The sequence below is a fragment of the Charadrius vociferus genome, unplaced genomic scaffold (assembly GCF_000708025.1).
Source record: "Charadrius vociferus isolate BGI_N301 unplaced genomic scaffold, ASM70802v2 scaffold625, whole genome shotgun sequence".
In the NCBI taxonomy this organism is placed as follows: domain Eukaryota; kingdom Metazoa; phylum Chordata; class Aves; order Charadriiformes; family Charadriidae; genus Charadrius; species Charadrius vociferus.
The window spans coordinates 29,454-43,921 of record NW_009648338.1 but is presented as its reverse complement, the minus strand read 5'-3'; the positions used below and the strand labels follow the sequence as shown (position 1 = coordinate 43,921).

Here is a 14,468-nt window from a genome sequence, read left to right as displayed (position 1 = left end):
CTAGGCAAGTTTGTCTGCCCAATTCAACCCTCTGGCATGAGTATCTCTTCAGAAGACAGTAGCATTTGTATGAATGCACTGTTATGAATGCACTGTTTTGAAATATAAGTGGAAAGCTCTCTGGAGTTCTTATCTTATATAACGCTTGATTGTTATAGTGATGTGTATAGACCTTGTTTTAGGGCTTTCAATGAGAAAGTAACAATTGTTACAAGGAAAAGCTATAACAACAAACAGTTATCACTAGTACCTAAGGCTTAATTAGCTGTACTGAATTTAATTTTTCTAATATACATTTGATGAATTAGTAATTTCTTCACAACGATGAAGAATTTCTTCACTTGATGAAAACTCCTTTAGTATTTCACTTGGTTTAAAGCCTACAATGGCAACATTTTTAAAGCAGATAAAGTTAAAAGGTGCTAAAGATATAGCAGATAAAAATAAAAGGAAGCAGATAAAGTTAAAAATAGGTGCCTGTGTAGATAGAGACATGGACTTGTTTTGGACATGAGGCAGCAAATGTCTCAAACTTTAAGATACGCCAAAAGCAGTCTGTTTTACTGTCAATAAGGAGGGGTTTAGAAATGAAAACAAATATAGAGAATGAATTGGAGGATGTCCATGTTAATTTCAGTACCTCAGAGCTTAAACTTCTGAGGAATTTTTTTTTCCTTGTGTCCTGACCTCCTCAGAACAACTTAAGTATTTTGTGTCAATTACGTGAATAATGAAGAAAGTAATATTTCTTTGCCATTGACCTTTATGAAGGCAGTTTTTCAAAGTGAATTTGGGATTAAGTTTTGTTCTATGTATATATTATAAAGGCATCTGAGACATTAATGTATATGTTCATCTGATAAAATCTTATTGGACAATAAGACTTAAACTAACAGGAACAGTTACTAAGATTACATAAAGACTGAACATTGTAGGATTTAGTTGACATGTATAATAATCACAGTTTTGAATTTATCCACAGAAAAGTTATACCCTTCTTAACCATTAATTATTATGGCAGATAATAAATTAGCATTTTAGTTGCCAAACTGAGTGAACTGATGGAGAAGTCTAAAATCACAATTCCCATAATTATCATGCTGTAATTTTCCCCCCATGTTTATATGTACACTGATAATTATATGCAATAGTAATTAGTAATGCAGATATGTTTAACGTGGTTTGGTTGAGGTTGCTGTGGGAATGATAACTTTTTTCAGTTATCAGTCAAAACATTTTCAAAAATGATGCCTTTCTATATTGAATTAGTCTTTTAAAAAAAAGAAATGTGTGACTGAGCACACATTCAAACAGATGGATGTGGGGTTTTTTTGTCATTTAGCACTCCAGTTGTAAATATGCCTGTAACTTGACTGCTTGTCCTTAGAAAAGTAAGGAATGCAATTAATTCAGCTCTATATGTGTAGAATATATTTTAAGATGTTAAATTTATTTTCATAACTTTTCTCAAAATATCAAGGCTACATTGGAAAAAAAAAAGAATACTATTCAGGATAATCCCTATTTAATTTGGGATATACGCTTAAATGCTACTCTGAATAAAGATGAACTTAAGTTCATGCTCATTCTTTTCCACAACTAAAGTCTAAGTTCCTGGCCCTAACTTTGAACTTAAAAGCTTGAAGGAACAGATTCTGCACATGAATAACTTGCCATTGAAGTAGCTGGCACTTCCCGCACGTGCAGGGGCCTGTTTCACATAGAACATTTTGAAAGCCTGAGGACCCAAGCCTACCAGAAGCTTGAGATTTTAAAAATTAAAATACATGAGAGAGAACCCAGAAGTAGTTGGAAGTTTTCAAAATAAGCAAGACAAACGATTCACTGTCTGGAAAATCTGCCTTCAAGTTAAGCCTATTTTATTTACATGCAAGAGAAGGTTAAGAGATGCTTTGTCTATGGTTAGGTGCCAGCATGGGAAAAAGTTTTCTGATAGTAAAGAGATATTTCAGTAGCAGGTAAAGCTCAAAATGCAACTCATCAAAATTTAGACAAGGAATAATGTACAAAATGTTTAATAATGAAAATAATTACTATTGGAACAGGTTACACTAGAATATGGTGAATACTTATCACTTTAAATATAGATCAGATATCTTTCTGAAAGACCTGCCCCAGTTCAGTAATACTTCATGAGATTGATGAAATAATGGTGAATTTTAGCAGTAATGAATGCTTCTTGACCTACATGATTAAAAAAATAGGACAAGCTGATCATAATAAGCATTAAGATCTCTGGTTTTAAAATCTATGGATCTGTGGCCACAGATATATTGTTTTCAATGACAATATTGGTGATGTACAGAATCACAGAATGGTTAGGGTTGGAAGGCACCTCTGGAGATCATCTATTCCAACCCCCATATGTACATTGACATATATTCCCCAGTGCCTTGTTCCCTCATCTGTTTGTAGTGCTATGCTGTTGCCAAAACAGGGAAGTGTTTCTTTTATATGAATGTGTGTGCATATATATAAAAACATCTTAATTTACGATTTTAAAGGACTGGTTCTTTAAATAGGCCACAAAAACTTGTCTCGGTGAAGTGAGAGGTTAGTGTAGTAGCTGGAACGAGCAGCAGGAGGCAGGACTTCAGTCCTGTAGTACTGCTGTAGACAAGGTATTGTCAAACAGTGGAGTAAGATTCAGAATTATGATTCCCATTATGTATCATGTTATAATATCATGTTAAGATGGGAGAGTCTATGGTTGCAGTATATAGTAAGTTGATCTTAGTATGATGAAATCTTAACCTTTTAATTTTTAGCACACTGTATCCTTTTAACTTTGACCTTTTCTGTCTGATTTAATAGTTTGACTTAATAGTATTTTCCACTGAAGCAAGAAAACATTATAGATTTAAACATTATTTTTGTAATATTGAAGTATATTTTCTTACATACTGATCAGATACTTGTATGCTTTTATAAAAAGGCTTATTTCTAATATTAGACAGTTGCAAGAAAGACTTCCTTTTTCATTGAGAATTACTACAGTAAAAATATTATTTGATTAGCTTATAAAAAGGGGAAAGCAAATTGTATTTATGCACTAATTGAAATATAATCTGAAATATTTTCCAGTTTTGTGCTGTATATTGAGTGAACTCATTTTAGTAGTGTAATTTACCAGCATAAACTCTTTGGATAATACTGTAATAATTAAAGAAGGAGAGGGAAGACTTACTTAAAAACTGTCTACAGGGGGAATAAGTGGTTTTAAATGTAAAGATGGTTTTCCATTGCTTTTGGTTTTATTCCATTTAATGTGTCTAATTATATGCCTTCTTTTACTGTACATCCCATTGTATCTCTCACTTTCTATGTTTTTGCTATTCTAGCTCTGCAGCTAAACTACAGTTAGATTGTAATTTTATTTTTAATGCTGTCATAGAATTAATCAAAAGATGTATTAATATGGGGGGAAGAATGGGAATGGGTATGGTTGCCTACACGTTTGTATTAGGAGTAATACTACTGTATAATCAGTGGTATATAATACTTGTTCTTTTAAATGTATTATTCTGAACCCATCTGTTTTGTTTTTTTTAAGGATGGATCTTACTGTCTGTGCAAAGTTCCAATTTTTGCTTACTTTGAGAGCTCTGGATATTCAAAGAATGCTCTGACAGGCTGTAGGGGTGATATCCTGTCTAATGAAACTAATGGCAGAAAACCTACTGAATGATTGAGATTTTACTCCATGGTTGCAGAGAGCAGAAATTTTGTTTCTAATTCACAGTGCACAGGTCTTTCTCAAATACTTGGAGGAAGAAATCTTGAGGCCTTTCTTAGGATTTTATTCTGGGATTTTTTTTCTTTTATTGATAACGTTGATTGTTCAGTAATTTTTACTGTTTGCAATGTAGCTTACTGATAAATCCACTTCTCTTATTTTATGAGCAGGGAGGATGGTAAATTGGACTTTGAAAGATCCTGCAGTATATATGCAAGCAAAATGCCTCCCTGACTTCACTGGGGAGGTTTGCCTTCATGGGGACTTCAGGATGAGGCCTTTAAGTAGAAAATATCTCTTGGCCGTGGCTGAACTAGATATTACTGTTGAACTTAAGTCAATCTATCAGAATTTTCCTGATCAGCCTTTTTTACTGCCTTGTCTTGAGTCATTTTTTAATGACATCTATTATCAGATTGAAATGGCGATTGAGACACTGCAAAAGTCTGATGGTCTTTCTACTCACAGAAGCTCTCTTCTCAACAGCCATGTAAGTTGTCTCTTTCATGAAAGCTAATCTCTTGCTTGTTTGGCATGCTTAGCCTGCCTCTAAATGTTTGTTTTAATTTGTTGCTACTTTTTGCTTTTAATCTTTCCATTTTAGTTGCTTGTAATCTACATCTCCTGTCACTATATTTTGTCAGGTTAAGTGTCATGACATATTGTAGAGTGATTATTCTTTTCTAGGTTCTGTATTGTGTTAACATAGCTTAACGTATTTGCCTGTTCTGCAGGTCCTAATGTAAATGTAAAAATAATAATAAAATATTCTTAAGTACTCTGGGTTTGACATTTTAAAATACTTTTCTACAATTTTTGTACCCGATATAATAATTTAAGAGCAGGTAAAGGGGGAAAGCAGCAGTACACATTTTGAATAAAAAATATTCTTTTTAAATATTTCTATTATTCTGAATAAGTTTATTATAAGATAAAAACTCTAAAGATACATTTGATGAGATAAAAAAATAAAACAATCTGTTAGTCTCTAATATGTTTTATTCTTCTGCCTCTTACTTAGTTCTGTCTTTGCAAATCCTGTAGTTAGGAATTTTCCATAAGAGAAAGCTGAAGATGTTTGCATAAAAAGATGGTTGCAAATATAGTGGTAAAGCCATTAAATATAACTTTTTGGTAAAGGAGAAAGGCTCTAAGTTTAATCTTCAGTTTGTTTTTAAACAGTGCTAGTCTTTCTTGAAACATTATGTAAACAACACGTTTTTTTCTTCAGTTGGTATAAATAGTTTTGTGGGTTTTAATGCTGCTAAATTTCTATATATACTACACGCTTTTTGTTTCTCAGCCTTACTAACCAACATAAACTTACATATATTTTAAGATTCTTGTATTCCTTTACCACAGAAATCATAGAATGGTTTAGGTTGGAAGGGATCTTGAAGATCATAGAGTTCCAACCGCCCTGACATGGGTAGGGACACCTTCCAGTAGACCAGGTTGCTCAAAGCCCCATCCAGCCTGGCCTTGAACACTTCCAGGGAGGAGGCCTCAACAACTTCTCTGGGCAACCTGTTCCAGTGCCTTACCACCCTCACAGTGAAAAATTTCTTCCTAATATCTAATCTAAATCTACCCACTTCCAGTTTGAAGGCATTCCCCCTCGCCCTAGCACTACGTGCCCTTGGAAAAAGTCCTTCCCCAGCTTTCCTGTAGGCCCTTTAGGTACTGGAAGGCCACAATAAGGTCTCCCCAGAGCCTTCTCTTCTCCAGGCTGAACAACCCCAACTCTCTCAGCCTCTCCTCATAGGAGAGGTGCTCCAGCCCTCTGATCATCTTCTTGGCCCTCCTCTGGACCCACTCCAACAGGTCCATGTCCTTCTTATGTTGAGGGCTCCAGAGCTGCATGCAGTACTCCAGGTGGGGTCTCACCAGAGCAGAGTAGAGGGGCAGAATCACCTCCTTTGACCTGCTGGCCACTCTTCTGATGCAGCCCAGGATATGTTTGGCCTTCTGGGCTGCAGGCCCGCATTGCTGGCTCATGTTGAGCTTCTCATCAATCAGCACCCCCAGGTCCTTCTCCTCAGGGCTGCTCTTGATTGATTCTCTGCCCAGCCTGTATTTGTGCTTGGGATTGCCCTGACCCAGGTGTAGGACCTTGCACTTGGCCTTGTTGAACTCTGTGAGGTTGGCATGGGTCCACCTCTTCAGCCTGTCCAGGTCCCTCTGGATTGCAATGTAAATATTGATTGTGATATGAATGTATGAGTATATTGGGTAGAGGCTATACACTTATTTTGATTTGTTGACTTTCCCTCCCACCCCAAGAATGTGGTAATATGGAGGTGAAGACCAAAATTGCTTCATCAAAGTTTACCATCATGGTAGAAAAAGACAGCACGAGCCAGTACAATTTCTTGGAAGACAATTTACTTTTCTTAGAAAATGCTAAAATTTGGTGAGGGAAATTGAATTCTGTAAAATGTGAAGAAGGACTTTTAGATCATTTTGGATGGTTTTAAAATAATTGTTTCAATGTTAAGACAACCTAGAAATACGCTAAAATTATTTTAATATCATAATTAAATGGATAATTTTTTTACAAAATGCCAGAAATCTGTCCTAAAACTTAGATATACAAAGAATTGATAAGTCTGCCTTGAATCTGACAAGGAAATCCAGAATCTTCCCACTGAAAACAATAAGAATTAAAGGACAAGCTTTTCTACATCAGAAAACTGTATTCCCCTATTTCCTGTGTTATGCACTAGTTAAAAGATCATGGAACAGATCCTCCTGAAAGATATGTTGAAACATATGGAAGACAGGGAAGTGATTAGAGACAGCCAACATGGCTTCAGCATGACAAATCATGCCTGACTAATCTAGTGGCCTTCTACAATGGAATGACTGCATCAGGGGACAAGGGAAGAGCTACGGATGTCATCTACCTGGACTTCTGTAAGGCCTTTGATATGGTCCCCCACAACATTCTTGCTGCAAAATTGGAGAGATATGGGTTTGATGGAGGGACTGTTAGATGGATAAGGAACCGGCTGTCTGGCCACGTCCAAAGAGTTACAGTAAATGTCTCAGTGTCCAGATCAGTAAGGAGTGGTGTCCTCAAGGGTCCATACTAGGACCAATACTATTTAATATCTTCATCAATGACAAAGATAGTGGGATAGAGTGGGTCTGAGGAGGACCACAAAAAATGATCAGAGGGCTGGAGCACCTCTCCTATGAAGACAGGCTGAGAGAGTTGGGGTTGTTCAGCCTGGAGAAGAGAAGGCTCCAGGGAGACCTTATCGCAGCCTCTCAATAGTTTAAGGGGCTTATAAGAAAGAGGAAGAGAGAGACTTTTTACCAGGGCCTGTAGTGACAGGACAAGGGGCAACGGTTTGAAACTGGAAGAGGGTAGATTTAAATTGGACATAAGGAAGAAAGTTCTTTACTCGGAGGGTGGTGAGACACTGGAACAGGTTGCCCAGAGAAGTTGTGGATGCCCCATCCCTGGAAGTGTTCAAAGCCAGGTTGGATGAGGCTTTGAGCAACCTGGTCTAGCGGAAGGTATTCCTGCCCATGGCAGGGGAATTGGACTAGATGATCTTTAAGGTCCCTTCCAACCTAAACCATTCTATGATTCTATGAAAATATCTTCCTAATAATGAAATTTTCATGTGTCTGTTATGGTAGTCTTATCCTGATATTTCATAACTGTTTTGATGTATTTTCAAAACTACTGAAAGACAAATAATAGGATCTATTGTTGATTATGTAAAAACAAACAAAAAAAAAACCAAAAAACCCCCACCCATAAAAACCCTCTATGCATCTTGCTGTAGTAATTGTTCTTTCCTAGCCTCAGTCATTTTGGAAAAGATGAATTGAACCCAGATCAAACTTACTGGATATTTTCCCTATTTTAAAACATTTATTGAATTATGACTCAAATAATGACAGTAAATATGGTTTTAGTCCTATCTTCTTCCTTTAGCTGGCCTTTTGTTGTCTAAGTTAATACCTGTTCATTTTCACGATATTTTGTTTTCTTCTATTTTATTTCCTTTCCTGATTTCTTTCTGCATGCAATTGACTTAAATAATTTATGATCTAATGTATTCTAAATATTGAAGTTTCATTGAAGTCAATTTACCCATTCTGTGTAAACCATTTCATACCATTCCAATATTATAAATCAACAAGTCAGATATCAAAGTCTGGAAATTTCAATTTTAGAATTAGATTTCTGCAAATACAAAAATAGGTTTAAGGTTATTTGCAATAACTTTATCATATCTGCAGGTTATTTACCTTTTCACATGGTATTCAGCTATTGGCACTCTTCTTTCCAGGCTATAACGTACCAAGTAATAACTTCAAGTTTTTGTTGTGGAAATATCTTCACCCTAGAGCAAAAATCCTTATTTTATACTTATCATGGGTTTTGCTTTCCATTGTTGGCTAATGCCAAGCTGTAGTTGAAAGAATATCTGTCAAATACAGATCATTAGTAAAATGCACTTAAATGAATCCTAATAAATTATAATTCATGTGGAAAAAAAGTCTAATGCTATATTTAGAAGTTCATTGGAAAATAATTTTGTTTGTTTGTGAGTTAAAACAGAAATAACTCATATTCCATAATCTAATTAATATAGATTAAATGGAAAGGTTGAATGATATAATTGATACACTTAGGTGATTAGTGAAATGGTTTTGTTAATACACTCAAGTAAAGGTAAAAGTTTACATTAATATTTTTCTTAAGCTTTATTTCAGAATTGTAAGTGCTCAAGATAAAATACATTTTTGAATGTTAAGACTTTTTTAACAACGTGTTTATATCTACAACGTGACATAAGGATTGTTATGTTTATTTAAAGTGCAACATTATCTGCATTCATCTTGGAACCAGTTAGATCTTGCTTTTCCTGCATCTTTTCATGGAGCTCTTGTTTAGAAACTTAAGCATGATAGTTCTGGTGATGTTTTCTGTAAGAAAGTAAATATGAAGTTGATCCATGAAAGGTCTGGAGTAAATCTTTTTTTTTTTTTTTTTTTTTTTTTTTGTATTTTTCATGTATTGTGCTTGGTAAATTGCTCACAACTGACTTAAACAGAACTTTGTGTCCAATATGTCATTATAATCTAAATTTTACTAGTAGTTCTGCAATAAAGAAGGGTCAGAGTAGAAACATATTTCATGAATAATGGACATAAAAATATTGATGTTCATGTTCTTTAAATGACAAGTTATACTGAACATTAGTAGAACAGATTTATTTTTTTTCAGTGATCTATTAGTAAATAACCCTGCAGAGTAGTGTATTATCTTTTAATTATCTTTTACTGTACTTTAAACACATATCTTGGTCTTATTAATTGCTTTGGTGGACTAAATTGAAATGTATTATACAACTGTGCGAGGCTCCAGCATATTGAAATAAAATTTTGTTCCAAATGCCAAGAACAAATCCATGGCTTGGGGATTTATTGGATGCTCAAACTAAGCCCAGAGTTTTGGTAAGATTTGTGAACCTGGAAAATTTGGATGTTCATGCTGATTCATTTTGGTATAATTGCTTTCTTAAGTAATTAAGTAGTAAATGCAAGCAGAAAACAAAATTTGGGAATTATTCAAGCTGAAATGAAAAGGAAATTCCAAGGATATGAAACCATGAGGGGAGGGGGGTGTAAGCTAGGTAAAATGTTAGCGTCCCAAAAAAACTGAAATCACAGAATTTACGTATCACCAGTATAAAAATATTTCCATTTTATTCTGTTGTTCTCCTATACTGTTAAATGTCATTAAAGTGACCATTTTACTTGGGTTTTGTGTGTATGTTAGTTACTATTTGTTCTATGCAAAGGTACAATGGTATATTAGAAACTGTTTGCCTACATGCTTCCAAAATTGCTCACCAAAATTCTACTTTAAGTTACACAGAAAAAAAATAAAATACTAATTCTGTTCCTCTTTGAAGTCAAAGGCAAACAGGCTACAACAGCAAGGGATTGGGCCCATAATATTTTATAGATGTACCAGTTATTTTTCATGTCATCTAGATTGCTTGTTACCTTATATCTGATATTTTCTTCCCCCCCAAAAAAAACCTAACCCCTCTATTCAGCTAAATGAAGTACTGAGGTTTTTATTTTTTCACCTGAAATTAAAAAAATACAAATGAAAAGAGAAATAGTATAACATTCCAGAATTAAAAATGTATTAACTTACTCCTTTTAGTTTTTTCCTGCAATTAATATAAACTACATTAATTATTTTATTTCCTTGGAGTTACAACAATTTGTCTCCAAAGCACAAATAATTTTATAAAATGTTAATATATGGTACTGAACTTGAAATATTTTTAGAAGTGGAGCTATCTGAGGACACGAGTGCAATGAGTTTTGTTATTTCCTTGTAATTCTAAAAGATACTAAGGCATCATGGCATATCTAGTGTTGAAAGAGATTTAAAGAGATTATATTTGCTTGAAGAACAAAGTCACTGTATTAAACAGGCCTTAAGAGTGGTCTAAAAATATCAGAGGTCTGTGTTGTACAATTAAGATTATTTTTTTTTAATAGAGTAATACTGAATTTACATATGTTCACTCTTTCATATTTGATATAGCTCCAATGGCTTTTAGACAACTATGAAACTGCAGAAGGAGTGAGTCTCCCCAGAAGTACCCTTTACAACCATTACTTACGTCATTGTCAGGAGCACAAGTTAGATCCAGTCAATGCTGCCTCCTTTGGAAAACTCATACGGTCAATTTTCATGGGATTACGGACCAGAAGACTGGGAACCAGGTTTGTGTTAATAAAATTTTAAAGTAAAATAGAAAATATCGATAATAATTGTGAATGTGAAGCTTGTATGTTAAAAACAAGCAAGCAAACAAACAAAAATATTTAAAACCTTACTGTTAAGGCAGTTGCCAAATCCAGTGGACTTCAGGAGCCAGGGGACTCCTGGTCTGCTATAGCTAGATTCTGTGTACTCTTAAGACCCAGATATCTTCCATCTCAGGCCAATGGATGCAGCTACTGCTGTTCCCATTTGCAGGTCCAGCTAGTAATGAGACTGAATATGTGTTCCAAAGATGCAGATAAGCACACGCATGACACTAACACAGCTAAACATGCAAGCTAACACAGAGCAATGCCTTTACCAGCACCCACATAGACACCAATAGCACTCACATAAACATGAATGCAGGTAGCCCAATTCTGTTCTTCCTCTCCAGCTGATCAGGACTGAAGTTGACTCGTGAAACATACACAAACCCTCACTCACTCAAAAGCATACCCCATTTATGGAATTGTTTTATTCCCCATGACTGTATAAGTAATGTATTTGTTTTTTACTTTCCTTATTCTATTTAAAAGAAGTCCAACAGTAAAGTGCTGGAAAATATAGTTTAAGTGAACTGATTTCCAGAAGCTGATGGAGTTATACCAGCTTTATACTAGAGTGAGAGGAAAGTTGAACCTAATTTTTATGTACTTTTTTCCAGTCAAGGGAAATTGTGAAGTGAGTATGATGTATATGCATAAAACTAATGTTATTTTTGTTCTTTCATAAAGGGGGAACTCCAAATACCATTATTATGGGATTCGTGTCAAACCAGATTCTCCCCTTAATCGGCTACAAGAGGACATGCAATATATGGCTATGAGACAGCAACCCGTGCAGCAGAAACAGAGGTACAGTGTTAAATGAAACTACTTTTTCATATTTCTAGTTCTTGGAGACTTGCCTGTCCTCATTTATGTGGCAAAGTTGAACCTCTAATTGAAATTATTTAACTTCTCTTGTGAAAAATAAAGGCTTGTCAGATCTGCAGTTGATATCACTGGAGTCTGATATCAGTAGACATGAGAGAGCACATACCTAAAAACTCATAAATTTTTAAAAAGTGTTAATAAAAGTAAAATATGATACAATTCTTCTGAACAGACACTTCTTGGCGGTCTTGGGTTATTTTCCCACAAGCTGGAAAAAAAAAAAAAAAAGTAGTAGGAGTTTTGAATTTCAAATTCTGATGTTCACTTTCATTACTTCAAGCAGCCCATATATAAAATGATAGAAGACCTTGTGATTAGGTTCAGCTTTGTGTTGATTTCCTACTCCTGGCAAGAACTGATGTATCAAAACCCTGGACTTGAGGAGAGAAAACTTGGGCCTCTTCTGGGCTTTGCTTGGAATAATCCCATGGGAGACAGTCCTTCAGCGCAAATGGGTCCAAGAGAGCTGGGTTTTTTGAGAATCACCTCCACGAAGCTAAAGAATGGTCCACCCCAACATGCAGGAAGTCAAGCAAAGGTGGCAGGAGACCTGCATGAATGAACAAGGAGCTCCTGACAAAGCTTAAACATAAAAAGAAAGTATACAAGAGGTGGAAGCAGGGTCAGGGAACCCAGGAGGAATATAGAGAGACTGTCTGAGTGTGCAGGGATGGTGTTAGGAAAGCCAAAGCCCGCCTATGAAGGACAAATGTTTGGGAGTTATCAGCATGGATTTATGAAGGGGAAATCGACCAACCCAATAGCCTTCTACAATTTGGTGACTGGCTCACTGGATGAGAGGAGAGCAATGGATATTCTCTATATTGGCTTTAGCAAGGCTTTCAACACTGTCTTCCTGTCAGGGAGCAGTGAGGGCTGGCTTCTCCCTGAGGGATGGGGAGTTGGGAGTCGAGCACCATGATGCGCACAGCAGGGGCCTCACCAGCCTGGGCCCAGTCCTGCAGTTTCCAAGTGAGGTGAGCAGGGCAGACTTGGAGATGGTAGAAAGATTCAACCAGGAGTCCAGCTCATCAGACAAATTTGTGGTGATGGGGCAGGTCCAAGGTCAAGCCAGAAAGCCAGTCCATGGGTTGGGGTCCAGATCAATGAGATCCATACCAGTCACAGGCATGGCTGTGGCTGAGCTAGAGATCAGTACTCCTACAACATAGGGATCTTATCAGTGTGTCTAAACACCTGATGGGAGGGTATATTGAAGATGAAGCCAGAATCTTCTCAGCAGTACCCAGTGACAGAACAACGGGCAATGGGCATAAATTGAAAAACAGTAGATGTCATTTGGTTGGAAGGCACCTCTGGAGACTGTCTAGTCCAACCCTCCCAGCTCAAAGCAGTATCAGCTAGAGTGGGTTGCTCAAGACCATGGGTTTTGAACATCTCTAAAGATGGAGACTGCACAACCTTTCTGAGCAAACTGTTTCAATGTTCAATCATTGCTAGAGTAAAAAAAAACAACCAAAAAAAAAACCAACCCAAAACACACATTTTCTGATGTTTAAGCAGAATTTCCTGTATTTCAATTTGTGCCCATTGCCTTTTATCCTTTCATTGGATACTAATGAAAATAGTGTGGATCTGCTTTATTTATTCCATCCCAACAGTATCTATATAAAGTAGATTTGAAGATCTTTGTTCATCTTTCATAGATGAAATACAGAGAGCAGGGAGCTAGACTGTGTGATATTTACAAGGTGAAAAACTTAGTACTGTCTTTTCTGTGCAAAATCAGATAGGCCAATATACTTTTCATAAAAGAGGTGTTTAACAGAAAAATTAGAAATTATAATTGAAAAAATTGGGAACTCGTGAACCAACTGTTATCTATGCAATGTTTTGTGTAAAAATTGCCAACTTTGAAGTTTTTGACTTAAAACTTTTTGATGGAAAACTAGACATTTTAAAAGCAAGAGTAGATGTTTTCACAATACTTTTATCACATTGGAATATGCTTGTCACGGTACTAATTTTAAACAAAAGTTTAAATATATATATAAACCACCAGTATTTCTTATTCTATCATGTTTAATACAATTTTGCTCTTCTCTAGCATGCAGAAATCTTTACTTTTACTTTTTATCTCTGTTCATATCCTTATTTTGCATTTTTTATTATACAGTTTATTATGCTTGTTTATTTTAATGCAAATTAAGATTTTCATGTATGTACTAGTGTCGCGGATAGAGTGATGCACTTCACTCGTGGGGGAGAAGCAGCAATATATTTATTGATATAAAACAACCATTTAACAAAGCTTGATAGTAAATGCGACAGTGCTTTAACAAGATTCGAGATGGCAAGGCATGCTTGGCTATCTGCTGCGTAGAGGACAGGATCAGACAAACTGTCAGGGAGACCCTCCCGTTGAGTCATGCTTTCTAACCTCCTTCTCAGAGAGGAGTCTAGGTGCGGCTGGATCCAATCCTAGTCCCAGACTTGTTCAACGGTTTATGTCTAAAGGATTATATATATGCAATCAATCCTTTATATCGCTTAGCTAAGAATTTCAAAGTTTAGCATGCTATTAGTCACTTACCAAGGATCTGTTGCGGCAAGGAATCTCTTAATCTCAAGAAATAACCTTGAGAGGCGTCCCTACCCAAGGGGAGATCCTGGCATGCAGCCCACTGTCATTCAGGAGAGCTCAACAGGCCCTGGGCTGTCCACTATTTATGGAGTAAGATGATTGACCTATAGTCATATTTGCATACCAGCGAGACATCTAGATCCATGGTGAGTAGACAGTGAAGCACTGCTATTTATTATTTGTTAATTTGTATGTTTTGGGTGGTTGAAGTTGGGTTATTTGTTTTATCATGTACCAAACCTTTATATACAACATAATTAGAAGCAATAAACATATAAAGTTAGAGCCAGCGAAATCACAGATGGGTGAAGCATATGATTAAACACTCCCATTGCTGTTGGTGATCATCCAAGA

The 14,468-nt window shown here is 35.9% G+C and overlaps 1 protein-coding gene across 1 annotated transcript in view; it reads left to right on the top strand.

Annotated features, from left to right (window-relative positions):
• Positions 1-4,028: 4,028 nt before the first annotated feature.
• Positions 4,029-14,468, top strand: part of LOC104286490 (transcription factor RFX3-like) — a gene marked incomplete at its 3' end in the record, with an annotated part of 33,956 nt that continues 23,516 nt past the window's right edge. Inside the window, exons 1-3 of the mRNA XM_009885086.1 lie at positions 4,029-4,247; positions 10,350-10,531; positions 11,309-11,428. Coding sequence (XP_009883388.1) covers positions 4,029-4,247; positions 10,350-10,531; positions 11,309-11,428 — 521 coding nt within the window. The remainder of the gene's footprint in view (positions 4,248-10,349; positions 10,532-11,308; positions 11,429-14,468) is intronic.